Here is a 16,720-nt window from a genome sequence, read left to right as displayed (position 1 = left end):
CGCAACATTCTCAAAAGGTTATTCACACCTGGGAAAGGTATTAACTGATCGTAAGGAGTCTAACCACTGTGACCCCAGAAATTCTGAAATGTCCCTTTAGAATAAGTCATCATCTATCCCCAGGGCTTGGTTATAATTTGGTGATCCTAGGAGGCCAATTGCACTTACCCTAAATATTTAACTCTAACATGACCCATTAGAATGGAACAGTGCGCTGCGAGCGATTGAAAATTCTAAGCTTGACTATCTCTGGTAGTCCCATAGACATTGAATGGCATTTCAGAGCAATGTTCTCAGTATTTGTGGGGGACCCAGCAGTCAGACCCTAAGCAATCATAAAGTTATCACTTATCTTATGTATTGGTGGTAACTTGCCCAAACATACTCGAGTGATATCAGGGTGCTCGGCACTCGACAAGCACGGATGTAATGTGTGAATGAGGAAAAGGAGGCTGAGGAGGAACAGGAGCTGTTTGCTAGCGCAACAGAGGCTAGTATCCACACAAGCTTCGGCCGACATGGATGGTCTGACAAGGGGGAGAAGATGGAGAGTCATCATCATGGTGAAGACAGGGAAGTGTTGGCTGTAGGGAGTTTGGCACATAGGGTTGACTTTATGTACTTCTAGCTTTCCCGTGACCCTTATGTTATATTCATCTTGGCCAAACAAGAGAACTGGTTATTCATCCTGCTAATCCCACACTAGAAGGATGACCTGATCTCTCCTTCCTCAGATGGAGAAGACTACTAAAATGGTGCTATACCTGAAGGCTATTGTGGGAAATATGTTAAAAATATTCCCATCAGACAATGCTAGCGGCAGGGGGCAAGTTTCCTTGCCCATCCAAGGAGGAGAGGTGAAGGAGACACACCAGGTACAGCAGAGGCCAATTTCATGACACCCTCCTATCATCCAGGCCCTGATGAATGGGTATTTTTGATAAGGAGGGAAAAGTTTTTAAAGATGGTCAAGCAATACCTTACCGACCAAACCAGCATAGTCCCTAATTCCTCTGTGTCCTTCAACTATTGGGTCTCCAAGCTGGACACTTGGCAGGTTCTATCGCTGTACTCCTTGGAGGTGTTGTGCTGCCCTGCCGCTATTGTCTTGTTTGAGCAGGTTTTTATTGCCTTCGGGGGGGGGGGGGCAATAATAGACAGGCGCTTTCGTCTGTCAGCAGAAAATGCTGACAGGCTCACTCTGATAAAAATGAATAAGGCCTGGATTAGTCACGACTTTCCACACCACCAGATGATTAAAAGTACTTCTATCTCAAAAATTTTGTGATAGAGCAAAACTAAGCATATTTTTGGGATCAGCACATCAGACTCCATAAAACAGACATATTACCTTTGCTGATGATTTTCTTGTGTTGACCAGTGTAATTTGTTCTTTAAGAGTCAAATAGCGCTCCATTGGTCCCAAGTCTCACTGTGTGGCTAAGTAGTACTGCACAGCCACATATGGGGTAATGCCACGTTCAGCAGAAATTGTGAGACATTTTGGCACCGTTTTTACCGATTTCCCATGTAAAAATGTTAAATCTGGGGCTAAAACAATTTTTTTGTGGTAAAAATGTAACTATTTTTTCTTCACTGCCCAATAGTATAAAATTCTGTGACCCCCACCTGTGGTGTCAAAATGATCACTGCACCCCTAGATGAATTCAGGTGTAGTTTGTAAAATGTGGTCTCTTATGGGGGTTTCTGCTGTTCTGCAACCCCAGGCGCTCTGCCAATGTGACACGGCCCCTCAAGCCAGTGCAGCAAAATCTGTACTGTAATAACGGGCTCCTTCCCTTTTGAGCTTTGCACTGTGCCTCAAAGTAGTTTTCGGCCACTTATGGTGGTATTGATGTAGAGAGGAGAAATTGTATAACAAACTGTACTGTTCATTTTCTCCTATTATCCCTTTTGAAAATTGGAAACTTGTGGTCAAAGCAACGATTTAGTGGAAAAAATAGTAATATTTCATTTACTCAGCCCAATTTTATACAAGTTTGTGCATTGCCTGAGGGTTATAAACATTCACTACTCCTGTAGATTAATTCCTTGAGAGGTGTAATTTATAAAATGGGATCACCTGTGGGGGTTTCTGCTGTTTTGGCATGTCAGGGGCTCTTCAAATGTAACATGGTATCCACAACCTATTCCGCCAAAATATCTCATTCCATTTACAGCCCTAAAGTGCACCCAAGCAATTGTTTTCCAACAAATATGGGATACCTGCTTTGGAAAAATTGCACAACATATTTAGGTGTACGTTTTTTTCTTGTGAAAAAAGTGAGGCTAAAATAACAATTTTGTTAAAAAAAAGTGTTTTTATATTTTCACGGCTGAATATTTTAAAATTCTGTAAAGCTCCTGAAGATTCAAGGTGCTCACCACACATCTAGATGAAGTCCTTGAGGGTTCTAGTTAGCAAAATGGGGTCATTTGTTGGGGGCTTTCCACAGTTTAGGCACCTCGGGGGCTCTCAAAATGCGACATGGTGTCAGCTTTTGATTCACGACAATTTTGTATTCCAAAAGTCAAATTTCACTCCTTCCCTTACGAGCCCTGCTGTGCGCCCAAACAGTAATTTTCCTCCACATATGTGGTATTGACGTACCCAGGAGAAATTGCACAATAAATTTAGGGGTCCATTTTTTTTCTTGCTACCATTGTTAAAATAAAAAATTGAGGCTAAAATAACATGTATGTGGGAAAATGTGTTTTTTCATTTTCAAGGGTCGACATTATAAAATTCTGTGAAGCCCTTGATGATTCAAGGTGCTCACCACACATCTTGATTAATTCCTTGAGGGATCTAGTTTCCAAAAGGTGGTAATTTGTGGGGGGTTTCCACTGTTTAGACATCTCAGGGGCCCTCCAAATGCAACATGGCGTTTCCAGCCTATTTCGCATTCCAAAACTCAAACGGTGTTCCTTCTTTTTGGAGCACTGCTGTGCACCCAGACAGTAGTTTTCCACCACATATTTGGGTATTGGCATACTCAGGAGAAATAGCACAACAGATTTTATGGTTCATTTTCCCGTTACCCTTATGAAAATGTAAAATTTGGCTCTAAATTAACATTTTTGTGGGGAAAAGTTAAATGTTTATTTTTTCCTTCCATATTCCATTAATTCCTGTGAAGCATCTGAAGGGTTAATAAACTTCTTGAATATGGTTTTCAGCACCTTGAGGGGTGCAGTTTTTAGAATGGTGTCACTTTTGGGTATTTTCTGTCGTATAGGCCCCTCAAAGTCACTTCAAATGTGATGTGGTCTGTAAAAAAATGGTTTTGTAAATCTTATGAAAAAATGAGAACTTGCTGATCAACTTTTAACCCTTTTAACTTCGTAACAACACAACATCATGTTTCAAAAATTGTGTTGATGTAAAGTAGTCACATGGGAAATGTTACTTATAAACTATTTTGTGTGACATAACTCTCTGATTTAAGGGCATAAAAAGTAAAAGTTTGAAAATTAAGAAATGTTTAAAAGTTTCGCGAAATTTTTAAAAATAAACGCAAGTTATATTGAACAAATTTCATGAAGTACAATATGTCACGAAAAAACCTCCGAATCGGTGGGATACATTGAAGCGTTCCGGAGTTATCACCTCATACAGTGACGCTGGTCAGAATTGTAAAAATTCGCCTGGTCACAAAGGCAAAGACAGGCTCTTGCACGAAAGGTTTAAACATAAATTACAGTGGTTTTATACATTATCTTTGCCCGACATTCACGCTGTAAAACTTCTGGTTTGAGCCCTTCATGAAGAATGACTGTTTTGGGAAATTGGTGTTGGTTCTGGATCATCATTGTATCTGTGATATATCAGAATATCATTTTAGCTGCAGGAAAATGTCAGTTTTATGTCAGTTGTCACATTGTACTCCCTATTCTTGCAGCAAGCGGAGGACGTAACGTTATACCTGCTGATGATATTTTAGCAAATCATCTCAACAATCACTTCATTCTGTTTCTTAACTGCTCCACTCTTCCCACATTTATCATCATCTTAACATATATAGTAAAGGACATTACACTTCAAGTATTTAGAGACAACTTAATAGCTCTAGACTGACTTAGATTACATTAAATATCAGGCTTGGAGTATACTTAGCAATTCCTCAGATCAAATATTCTTAGCTTAATAAACAGTTATTCCCTGCTGGAAATCAGTCTACCCTGTGGCTTTTCTCTATGCACAGTGCCCTTTACTCATTAAAGATCTGTATTTTGGAGCTGCACATGGATTGTCCTTGGTACAGAGCTCGTCTCTGTTAAAAAAGTAATTACAATTTATATAGTTTATCATAAATACTATCTGTGTGTCAATTTAAAGTTTGATTATTTTGTATTAAGGAAATATTAGGATAAATGTTTAAATGTGTTCATAAAGACCTTAATATCAGGATAGGTATGAGGATCACCAAGTCTCGAGGCTGCACAGCTACTTTGTCCGTGACGCAGGTTGTCTTGTCAAAGGTCGCTGTATGCTGCTGTTATATTACAGTGCAGTACAAATGAATGGCGCCGCTTTGTGGCCCGCAATCTCAACAGGTAAATCGGAGCCAGTCCGAATTTTTGGTGAGTTACTTGTTACAGAGATTGGGCTTTGCAGGTCGCAATGTGTTTCTATTTACTTTCACTGCAGTGTTGTAGAAGTGTACAGCAATCTTTGGCCGTACCACCCGAGTCATGGCTAGAGTTGCCATTTAGTCATAGAGTAAAAGGAAGCTAAGAAAGCTCATCACAGGCAGTCCCACTGCTTGTATTCCAAGAGGACAACAGTAATTTGTAAGTGAGTCTGACTACAAGTATTTAATTTCCCTGCACTGCCCCCACAGGCAAAATCAAGTATTGCATGATGCCTGTTGATATTAATTTGACTGTCTTTTGTAATATATCTATGTATCTATGTGCTGGATCTTCCTAAGAGTGATAAATATTCTTTCTAGCTACATCGTCCCCCAAAATAGGCATCCTTCTTTATTAAAGGGTTTGGTTACGTTAGCATTATTTTTGCATATGTAATCAGTATAACATAGTAACTGACCAGTATAATTTTATGGTAAAATATGCCTAGTTGTCTTCATTTACATACTGCCACTCTCATGTTTATTCTGATTTTCTACTATCTCCCCTTACCACAAGTATGTGATGTGCATACTTCCAGCCACATTCAGACTAGACGTGTCTGGCCTCCCTCAAAACGCTTGGATTGAGCAAGGCTGCACCTATCTTGCTGGCATGTGACCGTATGTATGAATATCAGTCACATGCCTGCTGCTCCTAGCACCGGAGAGTCTTCTCAGCATGCAGTGTGCGATGTAAGGATCAAGAGGTCTGTAGTGACAAGATTGACTGCAGACTTGTAGCCTAAAGGCCCTGTCACACATAGCGACTCACCAGCAATCCCGAAAACGATATCCACTTGTCAGGATCGCTGGTGAGTCGCTACATGATCGCTGGTGAGCTGTCAAACAGACAGCTTCACCAGCGATCAGCACCAGCGACGCCGAGCGTGCGGCGTCGCTGTGTACTTTAGTAACCAGCGCGCTGATGCAGGGAGCTGGTAACTAAGTTACACATCGGGTTTCTAAGGGGCGTGCATCACTTAGAAACCCGATGTGTACCTTGGTTACCAGCTCCCTGCATCAGCGCGCTGGTAACTAAGGTACACATCGGGTTTCTAAGCACCGCACGCTGCTTAGAAACCCTGCGTTTACCTTAGTTACCAGTGCGCTGATTGCTGGTCTTCCACCTGTCACACGCAGCGATGCGTGCTGGCCAGCGGGAGACCAGCGATCAAAAAAATGTCCAGGGCTTTCCATCAATGATCAGCGATTCCGGCAGGGGGCTGGTCGCTGGTCAGTGTCACACACAGCGATCTCGCTGGTGAGATCGCTGTGCGTCACAAAACTTGTGACTCGGCAGCGATCTCGCTAGCGAGATCGTTATGTGTGACGGGGGCTTAAGGCCAGACAACCCATTTAATGGGGCATGCAATGACTGTTTTTCTTTTGTTCTTTAAATGTCTTTGTTAGCAGTTCCTTTTGTCTACTCATACGTCAGGAAAGTTAAGTAGGTGCTATTGTATTAACATATATGTCCTTCTCCATATAAGGTAACTACTAAATTAAGTAAGATTCCAACAATTGTTGTTAAAATCAGGCTAGTCACATCCACAACACTAATAGGTGCAGCAGAGGCCTGTTTTTACATGTACTTGTCTGGTTTGCAAAATGGACCAGAATGCAGTTTTTTTTCTACTTGGACCATTCATCTGTGTGGAAAATTGCTTGCGTATACAGGCACATAGGTTAATATTGGTCAGTATATTGTTTACTGCGCATAAGGACAGCATACCAACTGAAAAATGTCCATTTGAATGAGGCCTTAAAGTATAACTGTGGTTCCAGATAACTTTTCAGAATAACCTGTAGTGTGTCTACATCGTCAATTAATTTTTGGTGCAAATCTAGATAAAATTTTGCAAAAGGCCTCTTATCTTGGAAAAGGGTTCCCATAGGACAAGTCCCCAAAAAAAGACCGTTTTTGGGGATGCCTAGATGCTGTGCTCAAAAAGATCAAAAGTCCAAGGGTAAAATGAGCAGGCACAAGGAAAAAGGAAAGAATTTCCTCTCAAATCCCAATAGGAAAAATCCTTCTTCCTCCAAACAATGTCAGTTGTGTGAGTTGGTGACTTTAATTTTTTTTTCGACCAGTGGGAGCTTTTCTCCCAGAGACCGTCATTAAATAAGATTATCTCATAGACTTCCCCTTACAAAATTTGTTATCACAATATTAACTTCAATAGATTTTTCACATCTTCTAGATGAAGTTTGGGGTCTATTCATTTGGGCGCTATTTGTCTTGTGCCAGTAGAGGGACAGGGTAAAAGTACTCAAAACATTTCTTAATAAGATAATGAAATAGGAAATTTAGAGTGTTCAATAACCTGAAGCCACTAAACAAATTTGTAATCTAACGATCTCATCAGCAAAAAAATTTATGAAGAAATATTTCTTGTTGTTGACCATAGACTTGGAAGATGCCTAATATCATCTTCCTATACAACCTCATTCTCAACAGTTTCCAGGGACCAAGTCCTAAAATACATTCAGGTAACAATAGTCCTTCTTCTAGCCTTGTGCTGGATAATCAACTATGAAAAGTCAGACCTCTCTCCAAGAAGGTGGACTTGGGATTTTTCTTAGACTTAGAACAAACCTCTTTTCTTCCAGAACCCAAAGTCTTGTTGATGCAAAATCAAATAAAAACAAATGTTCTTTTTTGTCGCTCCTTCTCAGTTCGGAATATGTACTCAATTGTGGGCCACTTGACATCCTGCATATCTACCGTAGTATGTGCTGAATTTCATACAACTTTTTCAAAAATTCATTCTTTCCAACTGGAGCAGAAGTCAATACTACTGAAAGGAAAGAAGGATTTTCATACCAGCCGAAGTCAAGTCCTCTCTGAGATCGTGTCTCTTCACCCACAACTTAACTAGAGGGGGTTCCTTAGCTTCTCGATCAGGTCTTTCCCATCACTACTGACCTGAATAGGTGGGGCTGAGGAGCACATTTCGTAAAGATAACTTTGCCAAGAAAATGGTCCACTTATGTGTCTATTCAATTTTTAAACTACAAGAAACTTCTATAAATTTGGAAGACCAATCTCAAAATTTGTGCAGAAGAGTTCCTTGGCTTCTGGATCAGCTTTATCTCATCACTCAAGCTAGTGGGACTGAGGAGCACATTAGTAGAGAAGATGGTCCCATCATGTGAATCTTAAATCCTCAAGCTACACGGAACATCTAAAAATGTGGAAGTCCTTTCAGAAATCCTAGCCTTGATCCAAAGCCATCATGTTCTAATTAACATAGACAATAAACCAGCACTGGTTTTCTTTTGTCGCCAGGGTGGAAAAATCACCATCTGTTTGAACCTGTTGCAAGCAAGAGTTTTGCATTGGGCAGAAATTAGGCACTCTCTCTTTCTACAGTTCATCTTGGACTTCTTGAAGTTTGGATCTGGGCAAATGGTCACTATCCCCAAAGGTCTTTCATCAGTTAGTGTCCAGTGTACAGTCTCCCTCAAATAGACCTCTTTGCAACAAGGTCAATGATTTTCAGTAGAAAAATTACTTCCAAAATTTACAGTATCTTAAAGGCAATCTCTCAGTAGGATCATCACTCCTAGGCCTTCTATATGGAGTCTGTTGTGAACTCATTTTCTGGTCTGCCTCTGGTTTCTGGTGAGGGAGCTGTTTGTGCTGACAGAGGAGTCATGAGTTCTCTCTGCGGGCTCCCTCTGGTGGTGGCAGGAGGTAATGAAGCTGATCTAGTTAGCAGAGACCTGCCACCTGATAATGAGGACGACGATTGGACATCTGGAGTCTCAGACTGGATTTAAGACAGCCGACTCCCTATTCCCATGCTGGTGATTTTTTTCCTGCCTCCTGAGGTCTTGGTTTCCAGCTCAGTTCCTGTCTTCTCAAGCTAAGTTTTCTCTGCTAATATTCACATTTGATTTGGTTTTGTCTATTCAGTTTTTGTGTGGTCAGCCAGCCTCGGCTGGGGCTGTGCTGAATTTCCACTCTTATGTTACTGTTTGTGCCAGTTTGCTTTTGTCCCTTATTAGATTGGCCTCTTTTTGCTCTGTTCTCAGAATATGCCAGAGTGCTGATATAGTGGGTGAAGTCTAGTGACTTCGGGGTTTTTTTTTGCTATCAGAAGTGTTGGACATTTTTTGCAGGGTTTTTTGGCGGTTGCAGACAGTATCTTTCTTTTCCTGTCCTTTCTAGTTAGTGTGGGCCCCATCGTTTGCTCAGCTTATTTCCTACCTGTGTTTGTGCTTTCATCTTGTTTCACCGTCAATACATGTGTGGGGGCTGTCTATTCCTTTGGGGTCTGCTCTGGGGCAGTTTAGATTTCCCCTTTTCTTGCTTTAGGCTTATTTAGTCCTCCGGCTGTGACGAGGCGTCTAGAATCATCGCAGGTACGCTCCACGGCTGCTGTTAGTTGTGTGGTTAGGATCAGGGGTCTGCAATCCGCATAGTTGCCAACCTCTCTCGTTTTCTGTGACTTAGCTTGGTTTTGTTTTCCTCCTCGGTGACCCAATCATAACAGGAGTCTAAGCGTTTCAGAGTCAAACAAACATAGCTAAAATCATGCAGCAAGCATCTAATATATGTTGTCCGTAGATCGGGCAGCGTGTATCAGCTGACAGGTTCCCTGTAAAGTTCAGATACAGTAAGCAGTATATTTCAATTGACAGTTGACAAAATAACTGGAAAATGTACTGTGCAGTGATATCAAGAGCATAGTGTTCGGATGATGACTCATTTTTCGTTCCCTCTAATAAGAGAAATGAAGTACCCAACAATGTTATTGAAATGGGAACAAGTGTTGCTTGATAAAGATTTGGAATTGTATGGATGTAGGTGGAAAGTAAATAATACCCTTTAATGATCAGAACAAACTCATGTGTTTTAGAAGATGACAGCCAGAATAACAAGTTACAGATATTCCACAATTGACCACAGTCACCAATAAAAAAAAAAAAAAACGGAATCTGCCATATGTAGAAAAAGAATGTAATATTTTGATGGTAACTATTTTCTTAGCTGCAGCCTAATTATCTATATTTAGTTTCATTAATATGAAAGTCCAGTGTGGTGTTATGTAACCCAACAGCAACATTTAAAGGGATTTTTCAGCTCATCATTTTTTATGAAACTGCTGTCAGTGTCATAAAATAATAAAAACATCACTGCTCACCTATTCTGTCCCCCTGCGATCCATTCCGGGTGCCCTTCTGCAGTGCTCCAGTTTTTAATTACCGTATGTGCTGACGGAGTGTGACCGCTACAGCCATTTAATGGCCACCAAGGTCATATGCCGCTAGACTTGCATCACTACTCAACAATGGCAGCTGTTATATCGGTAATGCAGAACAATGGAAGCTCTTTTTTAAAATATTTTGCTATGTTGGATCACCCACTTAATGTATTTTGACCTTATTATTCACCTTTATCAATTAATTCCAAGCCCAGCTAATCCACTGACAAGTTTTTTTTTATGTTTTTGATATCAATTGTATTAAGAGGATTGGTCTATCTTTTGGTAGTCGATTGCGGTCATTAGGGGAGCAAAATGCTTTCACGTTCTGCCAAAGGTATTATTTTCTTTGCATAGTTCGTTAAAAGTGTTGAAAGTAAATTTATCACATTTATTCATTACGGGCACCATTATATTGGCAACAGATATTGTTGTAAAATAAGCCAGCCAAGAGGTGACATAAGAAACAGAAAAGATTTATCAAAATTAACACTTTTCAGTGATTTATAATTGTAGTTCTAATGATGACTCATGCAGAGGTAAGAGACTTCCATTTTTAAAACAGAGCTTAGAAAGATTCAGTTAGTCAGTTTTTAATCACGTGATGTCATAGACCTAATGGAAAAGAGAAGAATCAGCTTGTAGAAAGGCAAAATGAGCAATTGTAAGTATGCGTTGCTATATAATATGATGACTGCAATATATTATGAGAATAAAATATTTGATGGGAGGAGTGCTTCTTTAAGCTGCTGGTCCGAAATGTGATTTCTCTGATGCTGCAAGCAGAGGCAGCTTTGAACCCCTCAATATCGGAGGAGTGCACGGGAACTGAAATTCTCTGGAATCAACAATCTGGAAAGCTTTAGGGCAGCGCTTGCAAGCTCTTGAGCTTGAATGCACTGCACTCATTGCCTAGGAGACCAGCCACCAGTGTTGGAGTGTTGCAGCAGCCAGTAACTTAGACAATGGGCAGCGATCAGAATGGTTCTTCACAACGTCGAGGATGATTAATAAGAGGGAAATTGCAAAGTTTCTTGTTTTTGCAATATTGGAATGGTTGTTCCTTAGGTATTGCATTTTAATACTGTTTTTTTATTTTAGTCAATACATCTTATCCTTTAAGAAAAATAGAACACATCTTCAATTATTCTGTTATTTCAAGATGACCTTGTCTGTGTCTGCTAATTGTAACAAGCATCCGCTCGTCAGGTCACCGCGTATTGTTCTCGAGCCGATGATGTGTCATTCGTGGCGTTTGATTCACAGAACGACGGAGAAGAAGCCAAGTGAAATTCTTTTGTTCAAACTCTGTAAATGGTTTGGGACAATTAATTTCCAATCGCTTCCCAGTAGAGCAGATTTACTTGTATATTAATGAGGCACAGGTGTTCGGCCCCTTGTGTGTCTAAGCCTGGGAGGCATATTTAGGTTGTTTATCTAGTCAGCCATAGGTACTGCAAGGTGCTCAAGCTTGCCTTCCCTAACAGTTTATACAGTCTGGCTTTTTTTTTGTTTTTTTTTTTCTTTTTTTTTTATGCTTTTTTATTTAAATATGCCTGCACCTGTTAAAAATTTAAAACTGTTCATGTAGAAATAAGTGTAAGCCGTTCCGGTGGTAATAGCACTACCGGTTAAGTAATGCAGTCCTCTATTATGTTTAACAGCCCGGTCTATCATTAAGGCTAGAGATAAAAAAAAAAAAAGAAAAGTCAATTTAAAACCAAATATTTTATCGAGGCGCTAATAGTTATTAGCTCCGGTTCTTCTCAGATCATTTCTGCCAGCGCTTTTCTCTCCTGCCTGTGTACGGAAATCTGGTCGTGCCGGTATTAATATTCATTTTTCTTGTTTATTCACTGAACTGCAGTCCCAACATTTTAGAGAAAATGGAATGGCCTCCATAGGCATTATGAATTTCAGTAGCTGGCATAATTATAGCGATCTACATATTCATTAAATCCAGGAGAAGAAATGTGTCCAAAAAAGACATCCATGCGTTTTTAAACTATGCGTGAATAAAATAATTGTAAAAAAAAGAAAGAAAGAGATATAACAGAATGGAAGAAAAAAGTCTTAGGAATGTGCCTTGTATTCTGGCAACTTGCGAAGTAGGAGCGCTCCCGCGATATGTTTCTTAAATATAATGCATCTGTGTTATTTACCTCCGTAGCAAAGAATGGGAAGAACTTTTTGTAAACAGCAATTATTTGGCAGCGATCCGTCTGAAAGGGATTAATGGGCAGCTGAGAAGCAGCAGGTTCCGGAGTGTTTGCTGGAAGGTAAGGAGAAAATATTTATTTATAGTTTGCGGTTGCAATGTATCAACGTTTTACCTGATGCGCTTAAAGATTACTGATGCAGTCATAGGATTTTCCAGGCGACTAAATCTACTGTCTCTGAATCCTTTATTATTTTGGGCCGGATTTTTATTTATTTTTGTTTCGAGGGGGGTGGCGAAATTATACAGAGCTGCTTTATGTAATGATTTTAGAGGAAAAGAAGGATAAACATTGTATTCCTTTTAATGTTTATTCAGTGGAGGCACAACTGGTTACATTTTGTGCCCTCCTTGTCTCTCCCTGTTGTATTGTGGCAGGAGGTTCACCCATTGCTTATACAAGGGCATACCACAAACCATCTAAGCCATGCCACTTTCCGTCATACTTAATAACACTTTGCATATCCTGTATCCCAGACATGCTGACGAGGGGCAATTTCTGACTTTTCATTATGCTCATCCTCTTAAATAAACACTGCTGATAACATACAATTACCGCTGTGGAGCAGGACGGATGGCTTTCCACACAACTCGGGGACTACTTTATTCAGCCTTTTTAAGGTTGGATTAGCGTGGTAGCTTTTTGTTTCTTTGCAATATTTCAAGTTGAAAAGAAATGTTTTATTTTTTCCAAACTGAAAAGTTTATTTTCACTTGGTTACTGTGATGGCTGTTTTCTCTTTACCACTGCACAACTCCAGCACAGGCCAAGTCTAATCTCTTGTGAAATCCCCTACTTATAGGGACTGGATGGGATATTACTAGTCAAGGAGACTTCAAAAAGGACCTTGAAGAGCATCTTTTCTTAAGGGCCTGTCACACTAAGCGATATCGCTAGCAATATCGCTATAACGTCCCTGGTTTTTGTGATGTGACGTTATAGCGATATTGCTAGCGATATCGCTATGTCTGATACTTACCTCCGACCGGCTCCCCCGCTGGTTATCGCTGATCGTGCTGTGGAGACAAGCGACGCGTGGAAGCGGGCGGGAGGACGTCAGGATCGCCTCGTCTGACAGGTAAGTAGCGACCCCTGCTATGTCGCTGATGAGATCTGCCTGTGTGGCAGCTCACTAGCGACCACTTAGCGATGCACCACCGATCCTGACCGCGTCATATCGCTGGTCGGGATCGCTGGTGCATCGCTAAGTGTGACAGTACCTTTAAGGACCCCCACCCCATACAATTTTTTTTTTTACTTTAAATATTTTTATTGGGTTTTAATAACTTTGATATGAAAACAGAACATTCCAATTATCTACTATATAATCGTCTAATTCTGTCTGTCTCTCTGTTTGTAACGGAAATCCTGCTTCGCTGATTGGTCTCGCCCGGCCGGCCGCAACCAATCAGCGACAGGTTCAGTCCGGCCGCGAATTAGTGCGGAATTCGAATGACGCAAACCACCCCTACCGTTGGGAGATCTGCGGCGCTAGCCACTGATCTCCCGACGGTTGCCCCGGGTCATCTCCTGCTGCACGGAGGTCAGCGGCAATGCATCTGGGAGATGACCGGCGCTAGCCAATCAGCGGCAGGTGCAGTCCAATAATTTTGTTCAGTTGTATTAAGTTCTATGAGCAATAACATTTAATGATAATGTATATATTTTACCTGGAAAATCCTGTGTATTCATTGCATTATTCTTAAATCTTCATAAATAAAGTACATGCATATTCTAGAATACCCGATGCGTTAGAATCAGGCCACCATCTAGTGTTCAATAAGAACAATAAAAAAGTTGACGTTTGTTACTATTAAGTTATCTTTAAATGTTAAAGTATAAGTGTAATCAGGTTTATAAGGTATTAATATAAGCTCTTACATGAAGCAAATAATTATGTGTGTGCTAGAGGAATGGAAAGAAGAAAGGAAGGAGGAAAGAGAAAGAATGGGGAGAAAAAGGAGGTGGGAACAAAAAAAAACATATTACTGAAACCAGAGGAGACCGCGTCTACCACGACATTCTATTTTAAGTATTATTTTCTGACAGCCATATTACCAGGTCCTTCCCCTCACTGAATAATATCAAACATGTCCATTGGTGATGATGAAAAGCTTCAAGTCGGTTGTCATCATTTGCAATCATGTTTTCCATTTTCATAATATTGTTCATCTCTTTCCCCGAAAGCGTGAGTTTTTGTGGATTGCCAGTGACGTGGAGTAATTGACCTAACAGCTGTTAGAAAGTGACTAAGGATATAATTTTTTGCTTTGAGACTGAATCTAGAGTTATGGAGAATAGGCCAGTTTTGGGGGAGGGTGTGACTCTTACCAGTGAGACTATTGTACAGTGAGAAAACAGAATTCCATAACCCACCAACCAATGGGCATACCCACCATATATGTAACATTGACCTGGCTGCACAGCCACACCGCCAGCACAAGTTTGACACAGAGGGGAAGATCCCATGTAGCATAATGGGACAAAGGTACCATCTAGATAGTGTCTTATAGTTTTTCTCGCCCCCCCATACACATTTGACTAATCTTGACTAAACCCGCCAATATCTGCAGGCTTGACAAACATTCTAAGGAAAATGGAGGCTTCTTGACTGTTTCAGACAGATGATGTAATGTGATGATGTGGGAGATAAGAATACGGCATGTCTGATTTCAGAGTGCCAATCATTTTGTTCTAAGGAGATAAGTCCCCAACAGAGAAGTCTGGCGGCGGCTTTCTCATAGAGAGCGCCCGGCCGCGCATAGCTTCCCTGTGCATGGTGGAGTTGGCAAAGATTGCTGTTGATCATTCATCTCAGCAGTGTAATGTGAATGGAGGAGTCAGGAGAGATAGCTGCTATCTATCGTGTATGCGGCCATTAGAACGCTGCATTCTTCAATTTCTCCATTATTCCTTATAATAATAATCTTTATTTATATAGCGCCAACATATTCCGCAGTGCTTTACAGTTTAACAGTTCCAAACATAAAGTCATAAGTAACAACGTTAACAATACAATAATTAAAGCAAAATAAGACGACCCTGCTCTCCTTATGGAAATTCGTCAATAACCTGACAACTGAGTACTATGTAGTGTCGGTGGTGGGGTGCCGAGCTGGGGGGGTGGTCCTACTTTTATACCACGCAGAGATGACAACAGAGACACGATGGAGGCAGATTCTGGGTGCAACAGGTCCAAGTTTATTTCTTCACTTGCCGTCCGACTGACGGCACACCTCGCGGCCCTCCGTTTCCAGAGCCGCTTCTCACACCGTACACTGGAGACGTGTCTGCACACACCGTCCCCTCCTTTACTGTCGACGCTCCTGACAGTTCCGTAACTGTGGCCGCCTTAGGCCCATTAACCAACAGCGCTTCTACTGCTCAGTCGTCGTGTCACATACAGTGTCTTACACCCAGTACCTCGTCTCAACTGCGGTCCTTTCCTGTCAGGACCACCCCCCTGACGTCCTCTCTCCTCAGTCCCCCTGGTCTGGATTCTCCTCAGAGTGCACAGACTGTCATAGTCCTCCTGTCACTTGAGCTCCCCCTGGGGACTGGAATCTTCTGGAACCCTCCCTCAGAATTTATAGCTCACCCGGTTCCTTGAAACTGTCACTCCAACTGTCACCTCGCCCCCCATGACCAACGGTTTCTAAAGCCCTAAGCTGCTGTAAAGTCCTTTGCTCACACTCCTCCCTGCCATCTAATGTCCACCCAAGGTACTGCACGTCCACTACACTTTCCTAGCTGTTTCCCCTCTATAATAACTGACACCTACCTATACTGTGCATACCTATCTTTCTCCATTCTGACACGTCCGTCCGTACGTCAGGTCACCTTCCCTACACTCCCCCTTCCTTTGTCCATTGTCGTCCTCGACAATCGTCTTCCCTGCCTTTGTCGTTCTGAAGCTACACCTACATTCTGTTGTCGGACCAGCTGTTGAGCCAAACCCACTATCTGCGGGGGCCGAACCTTACTGGGAGCACTATGCTCTGAGCAGCCTACTGCTACTCACCAGCGCGCACGCCACATGACAACGTCTTTCACATTGGGCAAGGTACACCCGTATTCTCTCTACGGCGTGTATCTTTCCCCTACTCTCCCCTACTGTTACCTTTCACTATCCGGTACGCCTTGATCGAGGCCACTCACCTACCAGATCATTGCCGGCGCCCGCCTTTCCTTCTTCAGGGGTGTCCGTGGTGTTGGGGACCTGACCTAGGACGGCTGTCTTTCTCACGTCTTCCAACTCATTTTCCTTCTTTCAATTACATGTCATGGTCGGCGTCCCGGTCTCCCAGACCTCAACTCTTAGATCCCTACCGGATCTCACACTTTCCTTTGGTCCCGCAGACCTTCCCTTACCCGGACCTGTTGCATTTACTTTGGCATATTATACATTAAACAACTTTATAATAGCACAAGTACCCATTTTTATAATTTTTTTTTTTTCTTGCTTTTAAAACCAAAATATAACATAACATTGCATGTCTCCTTTCCTCCTCCCTTCCTTGGACATGGACACTCCCTCTCTTCTAAGTATCCCCGCTCTGTCAGTCTAACAAGTAAACACAAACTATCCTGTAAGAGGAACATAGAAAAACAGACATAAAAATCACAGATAAACATTTCTTTTTTTTTTTTAAAAGCT

The 16,720-nt window shown here is 41.5% G+C and overlaps 1 protein-coding gene across 1 annotated transcript in view; it reads left to right on the top strand.

Annotated features, from left to right (window-relative positions):
- The window catches only part of TBC1D5 (TBC1 domain family member 5), a 741,163-nt gene that overhangs the window by 396,025 nt on the left and 328,418 nt on the right, over nucleotides 1–16,720 (top strand). Inside the window, exon 6 of the mRNA XM_073568086.1 lies at nucleotides 12,015–12,123. Within this exon, the coding sequence (XP_073424187.1) occupies nucleotides 12,015–12,123 (109 nt within the window). The remainder of the gene's footprint in view (nucleotides 1–12,014; nucleotides 12,124–16,720) is intronic.

Source organism: Dendrobates tinctorius, unplaced genomic scaffold (genome assembly GCF_039654945.1).
Source record: "Dendrobates tinctorius isolate UK_male_01 unplaced genomic scaffold, ASM3965494v1 ptg000005l, whole genome shotgun sequence".
Taxonomy (NCBI): domain Eukaryota; kingdom Metazoa; phylum Chordata; class Amphibia; order Anura; family Dendrobatidae; genus Dendrobates; species Dendrobates tinctorius.
The sequence above is the reverse complement of the archived record's forward strand: the minus strand, read 5'-3'. Positions and strand labels throughout refer to the sequence as shown.